General features: G+C 42.7%; 1 protein-coding gene across 3 annotated transcripts in view; it reads right to left on the reverse strand.

The window, feature by feature from the left end:
* LOC121566204 (LIM domain kinase 1) overlaps positions 1 to 16,576 on the reverse strand; it is a 93,611-nt gene that overhangs the window by 12,688 nt on the left and 64,347 nt on the right. Inside the window, exon 1 of one of the 3 annotated variants that reach the window (XM_041876376.2) lies at positions 6,372 to 6,622. The exons of the other annotated variants lie outside the window; for them this stretch is intronic. Coding sequence (XP_041732310.1) covers positions 6,372 to 6,434 — 63 coding nt within the window. The 5' untranslated portion in view covers positions 6,435 to 6,622. Of the gene's footprint in view, positions 1 to 6,371; positions 6,623 to 16,576 lie in introns of those variants that run through there. 3 annotated transcript variants of the gene reach the window in all.

A 16,576-nucleotide genomic window follows, 5' to 3' on the forward strand; every position in this document is an offset into this window, starting at 1 on the left:
CCACTACAAGACCACTACAAGACCACTACAAGTCCACTACAAGTTCACTACTTGTTCAGGTCAGTAGATGCATCACATCACAAAAACAGCAACAAACGGAGCAACAAACTAGGGTAGATGCATGTTAACCAGTGCAGGTAGGGCTAGATTGCTGTGGCTGATATCATCTTTATTAGCGTCAGGCTGGTTTCTATCTAGCTCTATCCAATCACTGACAGAAGCATAGAATTGGTCTAAAATGGTCCCACTTTAGAAAGCTTTTGGCACAGGGTTTACTGGTAATCGATTGAAAGATGTAAGATTTCCACTAGAGGCTGATTTACACATGGAATGCTAATCTATATATAGAATCTCCCCAGGTAAAATGACCTTAAATGCAAATGACAGGGCTGGACAGGGCTAAGCAGGGCTTTACTTAAACAAGAAACTGGTGACCTCGTAGCTCCTCAGAGACAGTTTGGTTGAAGACCTTCTGATCAGACCTCTCTATCCCCCCCCCCCTCTCTCTCTCTCTCTCTATCTATCTAGCTCTCTTCTCTCTCACACACACTATCACTCTCTTTCTTACCCCTTTCCTTCTCTCCCCCTCCCTCTCTCTTCCTCTCTCTCTCATTTTCTGCTCTGATCAGCAGAGGGTTGGGTTTGAGGTGGGTGTGGTAGGCACTCAAGAGCTGCAATAATCTGCAATTCAAATTTCACTTAGGGGGAGTTTTCAGTTTTCAGGGATGTGAGAGATGGGGGAAATATGAGGGGGGAAAAATAATTTAAAAAATGTATGGAGCGATTCTTCAAAGACACTATTAAGGAAACTTTAAAAGAATACTGCTCTTATGAGTTTGGAAAATACCCCCCTGCTGAGCCCTTCTCGAGGCTTCCACTACTGCAAGCCTCATAAAAATGTACATGTGGCACTAGCAATTCCCTTTAAGAGTGGCACAGTGTTTTTAAATGGTCGATAATATAGATAAAACAAGGTTCAGGGATTTTTTAAAACAAAAAAATCAGGCTGATCAATAAAATCAACCTCTACAGCCCTATGTCTGCCCTGCCCCCCAGGGAGCGTTCCCATGGTAACCAGAGAACCCACAGAGAGAGTACCCTCAGGCTGCTTGGAGGAAGTCAGTGGTACAAATTCATGAATTAATCAATAATAACTCATTAACACGGGCAGCTCATCCTTGCCACAGGAAAAGCTATGTCTGACTATCTGAGCATCTACTGATGCAGAAAGGAAGGGAGAGAGAGAGATACAGTGAAAGAAAATAAAATAAAAAAGGAAAGAAAGAAAGAAAATAAAAAAGAATGAGAGAGAGAGAAATGGGTTGACTCCCTGACCTAAGTTTGTACCTTTTGAATCCTGGTTGTTCATGTTAACAACAGAGCAGAGGGACTCAGATAGTGAATGAGAAGAGAGAGAGGAGAGAAGGTAATGACTGTGTAATTGGCTTCCATTAGAGCTCTGGAGCAGATGGAACACAGAATGAGTTGGTAAAGAAAAGCAGCCTCAGGGGCTTGGTGAGTCACAGTCACTGTATTTTGGAGTAGAGTGGAGTAGGGAGGGTAAAACATTGGCTGTAAACATTGATAAGTGGCTGACATCTTTATGTCAGTTATGATCACAGTGTGTGTAAACACCACATCACAGGGACTCAGAGGGATGGAAATGAAATTATAATGATAGATACATTCGAGCGTGTGCCGTGTTGAGTTTAAAGTACAATGAATGATGAAAGATAGGAGTCAAAATGTATTTTAGTTGATGATGAATAAGCATACGCTGTGATGTCAACCATGCTGTCCTTGTTTAAGGTATGATATAGAGTAAAGTCAAATAGTAGAATATGCATGTGAGCATGTGTGTGAGTGAGTGAGTGTGTGTGTGTGCATGTGTCTGCACAGCAAATTGGCCAGTGTTACCTAGTGTTGATTTTTAATTGTAACATTTCTAGTGGTGATTCAGGTGTTAAATTAACTCTGTAAGTGAACCTCAGTGTTGGTGTTAATAACCAGTGTTAAACCAAAACCACACCCTCATTACCATATTTCCCAGCATGCTCTATTGCAGGTAGATTTTTTGAAATGTTTGTTTCAATATCTATGTTTTTGCATGGACATTGATTGATTGATCTTATGCTACTCAAATATAAATAACATACATTTTTCTAAACTAATGTAATCTGTTACTTTATTGCACCCGTTATTGAAATGGTTGTTCCAGTTTAGATGGTTTAGGTAGTCTCATATCTTAGTCTTCCCAACCCGGCAGTCATTCTGAATGCAGGTTGCGGCATTCATGTTGGATATTCCCACTCTGGTTGGATTCCAATAGGATTTACACATCACTTTGCAAGCCATCATAATGTGACTTGCAGGCCTGAAAACCCTGAGTTTCAGGCCACTGTATAGGGTAAAACTAGGCCCTCAAAATAAGGCCTTATTAAATACTTGTTGTATTATGTTAAATAATATGACAATATATTCTCTTAGGATCTGAAAATGGATGAATGCAATAACCATGTCTTTGTCATTAACAAATACAGTCATGGGTGTTAACTCTGGGTGATATGCAAATAAGGCTTTACACTAAGCAGTGTGTTAATGTAACACTGAAAAGTGTGGACCCGTATAGACACAAGACCAGTGTTAAATTTAACACTGTCAGTGTTGATTTAACACTGTATAATTGTGTGTGTGTGCATATGTGCATGGGTGTGTGTGTGTAGCAGGCAGAGGCCAGTCTCAGGTGTGAGCCCCCGCGTGGAGGAGAGGAAGGACAGCTGGACGTAGAGGAAGAGACAGTGTGACGCCTGCCACACACTGACACTGTGGCCGCTGCCATTTGTCGACCACAGCCCCCCCTTTCCTACACACAAATACATCTCTCCAACCACATCTGACAACAGACAGCTGCTGCTGCACACGCACAAAGAAAAAACAGAGCAGAAAGAGAGAGAGAGAGAAAGAAAGAAAGTAAAGTGAGCGAGAGAGAAAGAAAAGATAGATAGAGAAGCTAACAATAGCCCTGTACGTCTCTCATGGGTGGAAAGTTCTATTACCTTTCTCTCACTGCTAATTTAGTTAGTTTCATTCTGAGTAATTGTGAATGAACTATGTGGCATGAGACCATCTGATATGGAAATTCCAAGAAACCTTCCCAAAACGTTGGTTAAAAATCTTCCATTTACAAATGAGCGGGGATAACTGACAGCACATACTGTATCTACCCACAGCTGGTCTCTTTCTCCCCCCTCCCCCCTCTGCGTATGTGAATGTAAGAGAGAAGTGTGGCTTGGTCATGTGGCGCACACAGGACCTCTGTGACAACAATCCAAATCATCAGCACGTTTCCTTTGGGAAGAGTGAGGGGGGCGGACAGTACCCAGGAAGAACTGGGTCGGGTCGCCATGGAGAAGCATCTGGAAACAGTGTGTGGAGCTGTTACCATGGTGAGCTGGAGGGAGGCGGTCACATATTAAGCATGATCCTATAATGAACACTGACTGCACCAGCTGGGGACTTGTGATGAAGATACAGTGGTGAGAAATGCAACTCATCTCGAAATAGAAAGCAGGAACTTGCCTGAAACGACTCATATATACAACCAGGCAAATCAAAAAATGTGCTTTGTCCAATAACTCATCTCTGTTTTTCCTCTTTCTACACTGTAAACCAAATCATTGCAAATAAATAGTAACAAATTCCTTGAGGCCTCTCTCAAAGCACAAGTGATAATGCAAATGAGTTTGCACTAGCGTAATAAACTGAGTTCTGTTTCACAAGAATTAGGAAATACCTCTGGTGATATTATGATGAGAAGCTGTCATTTCAGTACTTAAATGTGTCATTCAAGTTTCAACTTTAAGAGTTTGACGACCCAAACATAATTATGATAAATTGGGAGGCTAATCCGTTTAGTGGTGTGTGCTTGTTTTCAGACAGCCTGCGGAATGTGTATGGCCCCTGTTGGACCAATCAGAGGTATTTATGACCCTCTGGTGTCACTACCATACTCTCAGGTTCTCTAGTGTAAACAACAGATGGGGGGGTTGGCAGGGATTTAGGGAAGTTAGGGATTCTCCATATTGAGTTCAGGCCATTTTCAGTTCCCAAAACTATTGCATCTTAGTTTTTTGGGGGATTAATTCTAAAAAGTTGAGTCCAACCATGTAAACTAGGTGAATTGGAGCCAATGCTACAGTATATTCTAATATCCATACTAGCATACCACTTAGAATGCTTGCCCATTGCCCACTACATTGTTTACTAGTGTGGTGGATACTGGAACTTTAGCCGGTTGTTTACTTTTGTTTCCTGTATGGACTTCCAGTTATACTGATGCATTGTGGGCCTGTAAAGGGTCTTGCCGATATAGTGATATGGACCATGTGTGGAGAGTCATGGGGACTATAAACACTAGCAACATAGGGTATGACCCCTTACGTCAGTTAGCCTGATATAAACACTACACACACACACGCACACGTTGTCGGTTAATTTAATATTAACATTGCACACACACCGCCATGACTTCACTAACCCATCCCAGGCAGGATAAATCTGTAACAGTGACCTAATACTAACACACAGCACCTTGAGGTGATGCAGAGCTGGCACAGTGGGGATCCGGTTGGTGTAACTAACCACATTATGGGAGACCTGGAGATGATTAGCTATTCCAGTGACCTATTGAGCTTCAACGGAACTGTTGCAATAGTTTAGCTCACGGTTTCAACATTTTCCGTTTTTGAGGCCTTCTGAGACTGCCAAAGCAAGTACACATAAAACCAATAAACACACACCAAGCATTCACACAAGAACTATGATAGAAAACAAGTACTTTTCATGCTACACAAGCTGATGTTGACATCAGGAATTGATTAAATCAGCAGCACATTCAGCAGGTAACAGATACTCCTGATACCCCCATGAGAGTTAATTCTAGGTCAAATTCCAAAAACGCTTCATGGGGGATTCCAAATTCCAAAGCCATTTGGGCCATGCATGTTGAGGTTCTGGGGGATCAGGATCAGTCAAATCTCCATACAACAGATGGATAGAACGTCTATAACATTGTAAAGTGGTTATCCCACTGGCTATAAGGTGAATGCACCAATTTGTAAGTCGCTCTGGATAAGAGCGTCTGCTAAATGACGTAAATGTAAATGTAATATAGGAACCTGCATTTCAATTAATTAATCACGCAATGAAATTTGGCAAACCAAAACCTAAACTGTGGAGAGAAGAGAAGTGGAGCATGGCCTGGATCTTGAGTAGAAAAAGGACATCTCTATCCTATCCACACACTCTTAGGAAAAAAGGTTCCAAAAGTGTTCTTCGGCTGTCCTCATAGGAGAACCCTTTTTGGTTCCATGTAGAACCCTCTGTAGAAAGACTCTATATGGAACCCAAAATGTTTCTACCTGGAACCAAAAAGGGTTCTTCAAAGAGTTCTCCTATGGGGACAGCCGAAAAAGACTTTATGGTTCTAGATAGCACCTTTTTTTCTAAGAGTGCGGCAACTCCAATCACCAGCTGGCTTCCCCTGTTCACTACCTTCTTTCCTACTTAGATCTCATTTGGCAACACAGGTTTTCATTTTGTTTAGAAAGAATAAACGAGGCAAATATGATTAGACCAGACAAGTGGCAAAAACAGCACCCAGCAACCCCAAACGTGGCTAGAATTCAAGCCTGTTCCCTGGAAAACCCCGGTCTATCAATTAGCCAACAGCATGTTAAGGCCATCCTGTAGCATCAATAGCATCATGATGAGCCACAGCTGCTTTAGCACTGCTGTTAATGGAATCAGCATTATGACTCATGGTCAGTCAATTAAGCTTTGAGTTCCATCTGACAGATAGGTGGACATCCAGTAGAGGCACACACACGCGTGTACATGTGCGTGTGCATGTGTGTTTATACTGTACATATATACAGTGCAAGGCTGCAATCATCTCAGCATTACAATCAATATTTAACAAGCCTAGCCTACTGTAGCTGGGGCTCAAATGATGTTTTATCTAGGCCAGGACCTACTCTAAATATAGACCATGTGCCTGCCCTGCTCATTTCTATTTCATGAAACAAACAAAAAATGTATGTCATGGACCCAGTTTAGAGATTATTGCAGCCATTTCAACATGAACATATCTCTTAACAAGATCCAATATCATTACCGACGTTCTATTTCTACTAAAACCATGAAATAGAGAGAGAGCGATGGAGACCTAAAGCACAAACGCAGCAGAATCAGGCCTGTCCACTCAACACAAGCCACTCGAGACAGCCAGACTGCCTCCCTGCTGGTCGACCGGCTGAAGCTAGCCAAGCCCTTTCACTCCATCACAGTCTACATAGGGAAAGCCATCTTACCTTTTTGTCCCTTTTCCAAAGCCTGAGACAGCAAAATCCCCAGAAAAATAAATCTGACACCATGACAGCCTCCCTGCTGCTGCTGCTTTCCTATACAGTCCACTCTACTCACGGCAAGACTAGTTCATTCTGGTGAGCCCACACCGCTGTCACAACAACACAGAGGCAGCGGCCAAATGAGAGAGAGAGAGAGAGAGAGAAAAGGAGGAGGCAGAGAGTGAGAGAGAAAGAGGAGCTGCCCACGCCTTTGCAGATGAGCTCTCTGAAATGATGTCACAGGCTGTTCTTCCCCCTCCCTCCCTCCCTCCCTCCCTCCCTCGTTCTCTCTCTCTCTCTAACAAGCGGCAGCCGCTCTCTTTCTCTGTTTCTATGACCTCATCGTTTCCTGCCAGGCCCGGCCCACCCATGCGCCTGCTGGCTGTGTCTCCTCTCTGATGTCTTCAGAAAATACCCCCTCCTATATTTCTCCCTCTCTCTTCCCCCATCCCCCTTTCCCTAGTTCCCCCGATTCCAAAGCTCCTCTAGCTCAGTCACAGCTGACAGGCGATCATATTTCGTCCTCTGTCTGAAATGTCAAATAAAAAAAGGGGCCCAGCCAAAGCCCCCACGCGACACCACCATGTCAACTAACATTGCTTGTTTTAGAGGGCTTACTGTACTAGTGGGGAGGATGACAGACTGATTCTACAAACGTAGGATCTTAATTTGAGCCAGTTTGCTACAGCTGGAAAAGAATCCTGCAGCAACAGGAAATGTGAATTATTATGTGGATTATAATTCATGGACATTTTTGTAGGGGTTGATACATTTTTCATAAGGGAAAATCAAGTCTGAAATTTCAAAGAGGAAACTACAAACTTCCGAAGCCTTTTTAAACCTCAAATTTCCTGGGTGTCCAAATTAAGGTCCTACATCTGTAAAAGCACACATTGGAAGATTATAGTTCAAACATGCATTTTAAAACCTAAAACACAATCTACTATATCAACCACCTGGAACAGCAAACACCTAAGAAGAAGATTACCAAAACTCAACACCATAATGAGGTAATACAACCTTATATTTGGGGTTTTGATAGGGTAAGACAGTTGTACTAAGCTCATGAGGCAGTTATACATTTTTTTGTTCTTCAAGAATCAATGGGTAACCTACAGGTAACTGCCAAAATAAAGGAACAAATACATTAATTGAAATGGCCATTGTACAGTGCCTTCGGAAAGTATTCAGACCCTTTGACTGTTTCCACATTTTCTTACGTTACAGCCTTATTCTAAAATTGATGAAATTGTTTTTTCCCTTCATCAATCCACACACAATACCCCATAATGACAAAGCAAAAACAGGTTTTTAGAAATGTTTGCTCATTTACAAAATAAAACCCTCAGAAATATCACATTTACATAAGTATTCAGACCCTTTACTCAGTACTTTGTTGAAGCACCTTTGGCAGCGATTACTCCTACGTTTCCTTGGCTGTGTGCTTAGGGTCGCTGTCCTGTTTGAAGGTGAACCTTCGTCCCAGTCTGAGGTCCTGAGTACTCTGGAGCAGGTTTTCATCAAGGATTTCTCTGTACTTTGCTCCATTAATCTTTGCCTCGATCCTGACTAGTCTCCCAGTCCCTGCCGCAGAAAAACATCCCCACAGCATGATGCTGCCACCACCATGCTTTACCATAGGGATGGTGCAAGGTTTCCTCCAGACGTGACACTTGGCATTCAGGCCAAAGAGTTCAATCTTGTTTCTCAAGGTCTGAGAGTCTTTAGACGCCTTTTGGCAAACTCCAAGCGGGCTGTCATGTGCCTTTTACTGAAGAGTGGGTTCCGTCTGGCCACTACCATAAAGGCCTGATTGGTGGAGTGCTGCAGAGATGATTTGATTTGATGGTTGTCCTTCTGGAAGGTTCTCCCATCTCCACAGAGGAACGCTTTGTCATTATGGGGTATTGTGTGTAGATTTGTATTTATTAATCAATTTTAGAGTAAGGCTGTAACGTAACAAAATGTGGAAAAAGTCAAGGGGTCTGAATACTTTCCGAAGGCACTGTAAATATCCCAGATTGTGCCTTTAAGAATACAGTAATGGTTAATATTGTCTGCTCATTAAATATAAAATGTGAAGCAGAGGAACAAAATGCATCACCACATCACACCATAACATGATAATGTGTTTACTGCCTGAACACAGTGACCATTGTGGAGTGCCAGGGCAGGGTGTGGCGGTGGTGTGTTTACATGTATTTTGGGATCTATAGCATCAGTGATCCTGTCCAGGTTCCACAGAGTCACAGACAGACAGCGATCTTAATAAATTGTTTCAGGCTGGATGACTTTCCCTGCTGTTCATTGGCTTCCTTACACATTCTATTATCTCTCTTTCCCCTACTCACTTTTTCTCTCTGTGTCTGTCTCTTCCTCTTTCTCTCAACTTTGTCCACCTCTCTGCCCCTCGCTAGTCCCCCCTCTCCCATTCCCCTTCCTCTCTCCCCCTCTCTCTCCCCTCTCTCTTATACCAGCTGCTGCCAGGGGCTATCTGACTGGGCAGATATTAATAGAGTCAGGCCGGGGCATCTGCAGTGTTGCCTGATAGACCTCACATCAAAAACACACGCAACTGACTAAGGGTGTGTCTGAAATGGCACCTATGGGCCCTGGTCAAAAGTAGTGCACTACATAGGGAATAGGGCTCCATTTCAGAGCAACCCAGCCAACCGCCCAAAAGGCGACAGGACAGATAACTGGTTCATTGAAGAAGAGTCCCATCACCTACATGTAACCAGGCGGTCACAACCAGACAGCCAAATCTAATAAGGCACCTAGGCTAAAACTAACCAGGCAGCAAGACTGGCTTACTGTCATGAAGCTTTATTGTCTATATCTGAAAGGGCTGGTAGAGAGGCTCATTCTAAACATGGATTAAAAAGGTTACTACCAGGCAGGTAGGTCATGTGGTTAGTAAATTCCACCTCACTAAAACCTTACACATCCTTCCTGCTAAGCCCCCTTTCTGTATTTCACACACACTCCCGCTTCCTTTCCAATGTTGCTCAACCTCTATGGTGACACGCTGAAACCCTTACAGTAACTCTAGTCTCCTTCCCAACACACCCCAGCCATATCTGATCAGACACAAACATTTAGACAAACAACACTACTCCAACCTAAACAATGTGCTGTCTCACACCAGTGGGAGTGTCACGGTTTCAGCCGAGGCTGCCTCTCTTCCTTGTTCGGGCAGGCTTCGGCGTTCGTTGTCTCCGGAATACTAGCTGCCACCGTTGTATGTTTCATGTTCGTTTGCTTTGGTCTGTTTGTTGTGACACCTGTTCTCGTTTAGCGTAATTAGTGTCCTATAAGTTTCTCGTTGTGTTTGTCTAGTGTTGTGTGTGATTGATTTATTTCTGTCGTGTGTTGTGCTTGTATTTGCTTATTCGCTCGGTTGAGCTTCACTCCACTTTGTTGGAGCGTTTACGCACATGTTTAGTGCGCCTTTTGTTTGTGTCGCCTTCGTGCGTAGTTTCGCCTTCGGGCACGTTTTGTTCGTATTTTCCTTGTTGGAATTTGAACTAAAGTCTTTTGGACTATACTTCGGTGTCCTGCGCTTGATTCCACCACTACACCCACCTACAGCATTCTTGACAGGGAGTTGTTATAAGTTGCTAAACTGGTATTGTCTGTGAAAGGGAGGGATATATCATGTACTGTAAAGTATCTTGAAAATATGTATATTTCACAATATCCATCCACTGATAACAATACAGAAACAACCCTTTAAATGCATTATTAACCCCCCAAGGGAGTTCATTCTCTTGGGGTTGTGATTGGCATGCTTGCCTTGGGGTCATGGCGACCCCGTTTGAATACCTGCAGGGACATAGCCTACCTTCTCCCGCCGGACACAGCAACACTACACCAGAGTGGAAGGAATTAACCTAAGCTGTTTGAGAAACGGCACATTTATCTACTGCTAACTAATGCACAAAAAACACAGGTTCTTCTGAAGTCAGCAGTGAGGGAGGCAGAAGGCAGGGAGGCAGGAGAGAGGGAGGCAACAGGGAAGGAGGCAGCAGGACAGTAGATTCAATTACTGCACTTGGCTCTGTGTCCAAGTCATAAATCACCTTGAACAGAACAGGCGTTATAAATAACTGCCCCCTAACTCTGACCACTCATCTACTCAAGGCTGCAGATGTCAATGAGGAAAACAGAGAGAGAGAGAGAGAGAGAGAGAGAGAGAGAGAGAGAGAGTTGGCGGGGAGAGGGGGAGAGAGAGAGAGGGGGATATATTGGGAACACAGGAAAGGGTTTCATCTGTGAAATGACTTGAGCTCAGCCTACATGAGGAGGATTCTGTGATCATGGTTGTCAGAGGATAGGGCTTACATACAGATGTAAGTTCAAGTGTTAAGCTTCTTGAACATGTACAAGATGGCCATATAATCTTGTATGTAGGTTGTGTGGCACTAGTTCACAAATCCTAACAGTGGTTGAATCAGGCGTTATGGCTGCTTACATTGATCTGAGGCTCAGGACTCCTTATAGGAAAACCTCATCGAAAGCAGAGGCACGGTGACGCAGTGAGAAATGTCTCTATTAATTCTGTTCTCTTGTCCTACCAAAACAACCTAATCAATTTAACATTTGAATCAGCAGGCAGACTGAGTCATTCCCACATTGCATCACATAGTTTTAGACTGTTTTCTCTGGTTCGGCTCCAACAACCAAACACTATCCTCTTTCAGAGGATGCTTTTTGTGGGCTGACGAAATGCAGTCTGCCCTGTTTGGCTGGCCTGATGCCAATGGAGGGCGGTGTGGGATTGGACTGCATCACGCCACATGTCCAGGGCGCAGGGGATGAAAAGTAGCAGAGGAAGTTGACCTTGTCTGCCGTTCGGTTCGGTCGGTCAGTTGGCCCTCCGTCTATAACACCATTGGTCTGACATCTTTGTGATAACATCATTCCTGACCGTCTTAGTTGGACTGAACCGCGGTCAGACGTCAGTGGTTTCTTTGTACTGTAAGGGGAATGTGAGTGATACATCTGGCCCTGTAGAGGACTCTGGGTAATGGTTAGCGGGTGGCAGGTCAGGGAAGGGCGAGCTCTAGCTGCCATCTCTGATTCACTTTGGACTCTGCTGGGCTCCGCTGGGTGGGTGGTTCAGAGGGCTGGTTGTGGGCTGAGTGTAACTGACACACACTCTTGCACGGACGCATAGATACAGAGAAGGACATACACATACACCTCCTGGCTGTAAATGGTAGAGAGCGAAGAACATTGAATGAGTGTGTATATGTGTGTGTGTGTGTGTGTGTGTGTGTGTGTGTGTGTGTGTGTGTGTGTGTGTGTGTGTGTGTGTGTGTGTGTGTGTGTGTGTGTGTGTGTGTGTGTGTGTGTTTGTGCACGTCAAAGAGGTCTGCTCCAGGATGTTTAAAAAATATATATTTGTTCCTAACTAAGCGACCACAACAAGCATTAACTCTCTCTAAGAGTGGCTACAGTTACTGAACATATTACCTCAAAACAGGGTTCACCATAAGCATTAACAATATACAGTGCCTTCGGAAAGTATTCAGACATTCAGACATCCATATTTTGTTACGTTACAGCCTTATTCTAAAATTGATTAAATAGTTTTTCCCCCTCATCAATCTACACACAAAACCCCATAATGACAAAGCAAAAACAGGTTTTTAGATATTTTTACATAAAAATGGGGGGGGGGTTGCCGGTATCAAATCCTACATGCCATTGCCTGCAGTTGTGCCCTTGAGCAAGGCACTTAACCCCCCCCAAAAAAACAACAGCTCCCTGGGCGCCCAGTGCGGCAGACCCTCGCACCTCTCCAAAACCTGTATATGTATGTGTGTCTTTCGGAGGGGTTGGGTTAAAAGCGGAGGTCAAATTTTGGTAGGACCTTGTGTGTGATTGACCAATAAAGTGATCTTAATCTTAGTGTGGTGGGATTGTTCTGTCCAGAGGTCAGGTCAAAGTCGCCAGCGAAAAGGCTTCTGGGAGATTAAACAAAGACAACAATAAAGTACTGAGAGAGTGAAAGAAGAAAGAGGCAGACGCAGAGGTCATGGAATGAGAGGAGGTGACATGTTTTCACACATTGCAGAGAGAACAGTACATTCTAATGGTGATACTTAGCAGGCTCAATGTGAAATCAACCAGGCTCAAATGTTGTTTGTTCTTTAACATATTTCTCAATATATCACCCTTATTTGAACCTGGGGCCCAAACAACTCAATCTTACAGTTAAACAACAAGCACAAGACGTACCCTCCCACCATATTATATGGAAGAGGAAGCCAGATAAGAGAAGTGTAGTGAATTAGAGGTGTCTCAATAGATTGTGAAAGAAAGGATATTCTAAGGTGAGAGTTTAGAGGGCTAGTCGGTTCAAGAGGGAATCGATATACATGTACAACAGAATAACTTACTCTACACTAAGAAAAATGTTATGTTAGAATTCAGGCTAGAATCCCAACCAACCTGACATACCGCCTGCCATAGGCAGCGTGTACATAAGGCTAGCTAAGCTTCGCCTAAAGTAAATTGAATTAATTTGCCAAAATTATATAGCCTTATACAGTGCCTTCAGAAAGTATATTCACACCACTTGACTTTTTCCACATGTTGTTGTGTTACAGCCTTTACATTTTTTGTCGCTGGCCTACACACAATACCCCATAATTTTTTTACAAATTAATAAAAAATGAAAAAATGAAATGTCTTGAGTCAATAAGTATTCAACGCCTTTGTTATGGTAAGCCTAAATAAATTCAGGAGTAAAAATGAGCTTAACAAGTCACATAATATGTTGCATGGATTCACTCCGTGTGCAATAATAGTGTTATAAATTGATTAGCATTTTAATGAGGGAAATAAGTATTTGACCCCTCTGGAAAACATGACTTAGTACTTGGTGGCAAAACCCTAGTTGGCAATCACAGAGGTCAGACGTTTCTTGTAGTTGGCCACCAGGTTTGTACACATCTCATGAGGGATTTTGTCCCACTCTTCTTTGCAGATCTTCTCCAAGTCATTAAGGTTTCGAGGCTGACGTTTGGCAACTCGAACCTTCAGCTCCCTCCACAGATTTTCTATGGGATTAAGGTCTGGAGACTGGCTAGGCCACTCCAGGACCTTAATGTGCTTCTTCTTGAGCCACTCCTTTGTTGCCTTGGCCGTGTGTTTTGGGTCATTGTCATGCTGGAATACCCATCCACGACCCATTTCCAATGCCCTGGCTGAGGGAAGGAGGTTCTCACCCAAGATTTGACGGTACATGGCCCCGTCCATCATCCCTTTGATGCGGTGAAGTTGTCCTGTCCCCTTAGCAGAAAAACACCCCCAAAGCATAATGTTTCCACCTCCATGTTCGATGGTGGGGATGGTGTTCTTGGGGTCATAGGCAGCATTCCTCCTCCTCCAAACACGGCGAGTTGAGTTGATGCCAAAGAGCTCCATTTTGGTCTCATCTGACCACAACACTTTCACCCAGTTCTCCTCTGAATCATTCAGATGTTCATTGGCAAACTTCAGACGGGCCTCTATATGTGCTTTCTTGAGCAGGGGGACCTTGCGGGCACTGCAGGATTTCAGTCCTTCACGGCGTAGTGTGTTACCAATTGTTTTCTTGGTGACTATGGTCCCAGCTGCCTTGAGATCATTGACAAGATCCTCCTGTGTAGTTCTGGGCTGATTCCTCACCGTTCTCATGATCATTGCAACTCCACGAGGTGAGACTTGCATGGAGCCCCAGGCCGAGGGAGATTGACAGTTCTTTTGTGTTTCTTCCATTTTCGAATAATCGCACCAACTGTTGTCACCGTCTCACCAAGCTGCTTGGCGATGGTCTTGTAGCCCATTCCAGCCTTGTGTAGGTCTACAATCTTGTCCCTGACATCCTTGGAGAGCTCTTTGGTCTTGGCCATGGTGGAGAGTTTGGAATCTGATTGATTGATTGCTTCTGTGGACAGGTGTCTTTTATACAGGTAACAAGCTGAGATTAGGAGCACTCCCTTTAAGAGTGTGCTCCTAATCTCAGCTCGTTACCTGTAGAAAAGACACCTGGGAGCCAGAAATCTTTCTGATTGAGAGGGGGTCAAATACTTATTTCCCCCATTAAAATGCAAATCAATTTATAACATTTTTGACATGCTTTTTTCTGGATTTTTTTGTTGTTATTCTGTCTCTCACTGTTCAAATAAACCTACTATTAAAATTATAGACTGATCATTTCTTTGTCAGTGGGAAAACGTACAAAATCAGCAGGGGATCAAATACTTTTTTCCCTCACTGTATATAAATTCGATATTTCTGTATTTCATTTTCAATAAATTTGCTAAATTTCTAAAAACATGTTTTAACTTTGCCATTTATGTGTGTAGATGGGTGAGAAAATATATATATTTAATCCATTTTGAATTCAGGCTCCCGAGTGGCGCAGCGGTCTAAGGCACTACATCTCAGTGCTTGAGGCGTCACTACAGATCCCCTGGTTCGATTCCAGGCTGGATCACAACCTGGCCGTGATTGGGAGTCCCATAGGGCAGCCCACAATTGGCCCAGTGTTGTCCGGGTTTGGCCGGTGTAGGCCATCATTGTAAATAAGAATTTGTTCTTAACTGACTTGCCTAGTTAAATAAAGGTTAAAAAAAAATAAAAAAATAAAAGGTGGAATAAGTCAAGGGGTATGAATAATTTCTGAAGGCACTATAGCCTATAGCCTAGGCCTGCTCTCAGCCCTCAGTCTTTTTTGCAAACAGTTATGGAGTTGTATTATTAGCCTAAATTATGACTATCCAATCTACTCATCACATTAGGAATATTATCTTACATAATTCTGCAAATGCGATGATGCATGGAATGCTTTATTATAAAGGTGTATTTTTATGGTAAGAATTAGCTTCCCCAAACTCACGTGCCACCTATTATGCGTGCCTAAGGCTGATTTGCAATACAAAATACCTATTTCCATTTTTATCTACCTGGGCTGGAAACCCTGTTGACACCACAGCTCATAAACATGGATTACTAAAGAGAGAAACCAGGCGAAATCCCACTTCAAATGGCATGATGGTTCTATACCACATTTCAAAGTGTGACATGCTACTGCTGGGGAGAGTGCAAATGGTTACCTCACAATTAACATTATTTCTCACAGGCTACACTCAGGTTTTCTGCTCTTTATGCAACACATACACGCATGTATTTTTCACAATGTAGACATTGACATATTTAGCTTTAATCTGTCTATTGATAATTCATATTTAACTATGTACTAGGAAACTGTGGTGAATACTAGAAGCTAGTGATTACCAATGAAAAATACCTATTTAAAGAAGATCCGAGGTGAATGAACAGCAATGCAGTTAATGCATATTGCAAAGTGTGGATTCCTTTTTGTTGAGCATTGAAAGTGCTTGAGACAATCATCAATAAACATGAATGCACTCCCACTAGTACAGGGATAGGCAACTAGATTCAGCCGTGAGAAGATTTTTGCCCGAGCAGATGGTCAGGCGCCGGAACATAATTATAAACATTTGTACCCCGCAAATTGACCATAAGTAAGCCCAAAAAGAGATTGTATTTGAAAATAACATAAACATTTCATACCTTGATTACACTGAGGCACAATCACGTCTCTCTTTTATTTGTAGGAATACTTGGGAACAGATTTGATAAATTAAAATAATTTTTAAATGAATTCTTGGTGATTTCTAGTCTTTTTTCTTATACCAAAAACAAAAATCCTCCCCCAAATTATAGTTTTAAGAGCAAGAAAAATAAATATATATATATATACACAACCAGTCAAAAGTTTGGACACACCTACTCATTCAAGGGTTTTTCTTTATTTTTACATTGTAGAATAATAGTGAAGACATCAAAACTATGAAATAACACATATTGAATCATGTAGTAACCAAAAAAGTGTTAAACAAATCAAAATAGATTTTATATTTGAGATTCTTCAAATAGCCACCCTTTGCCTTGATGACAGCTTTGTACACTCTTGGCATTCTCTCAACCAGCTTCATGAGGTAGTCACCTGGAATGCATTTCAATTCACAGGTGTGCATTCTTAGAAGTTAATTTGTGGAATTTCTTTCCTTCTTAATGCGTTTGAGCCAATCAGCTGTGTTGTGACAAGGTAGGGGGGGTATAGAGAAGATAGCCCTATTTGGTTAAAG

This window comes from Coregonus clupeaformis, unplaced genomic scaffold (genome assembly GCF_020615455.1).
Source record: "Coregonus clupeaformis isolate EN_2021a unplaced genomic scaffold, ASM2061545v1 scaf0035, whole genome shotgun sequence".
NCBI classification, from domain to species: domain Eukaryota; kingdom Metazoa; phylum Chordata; class Actinopteri; order Salmoniformes; family Salmonidae; genus Coregonus; species Coregonus clupeaformis.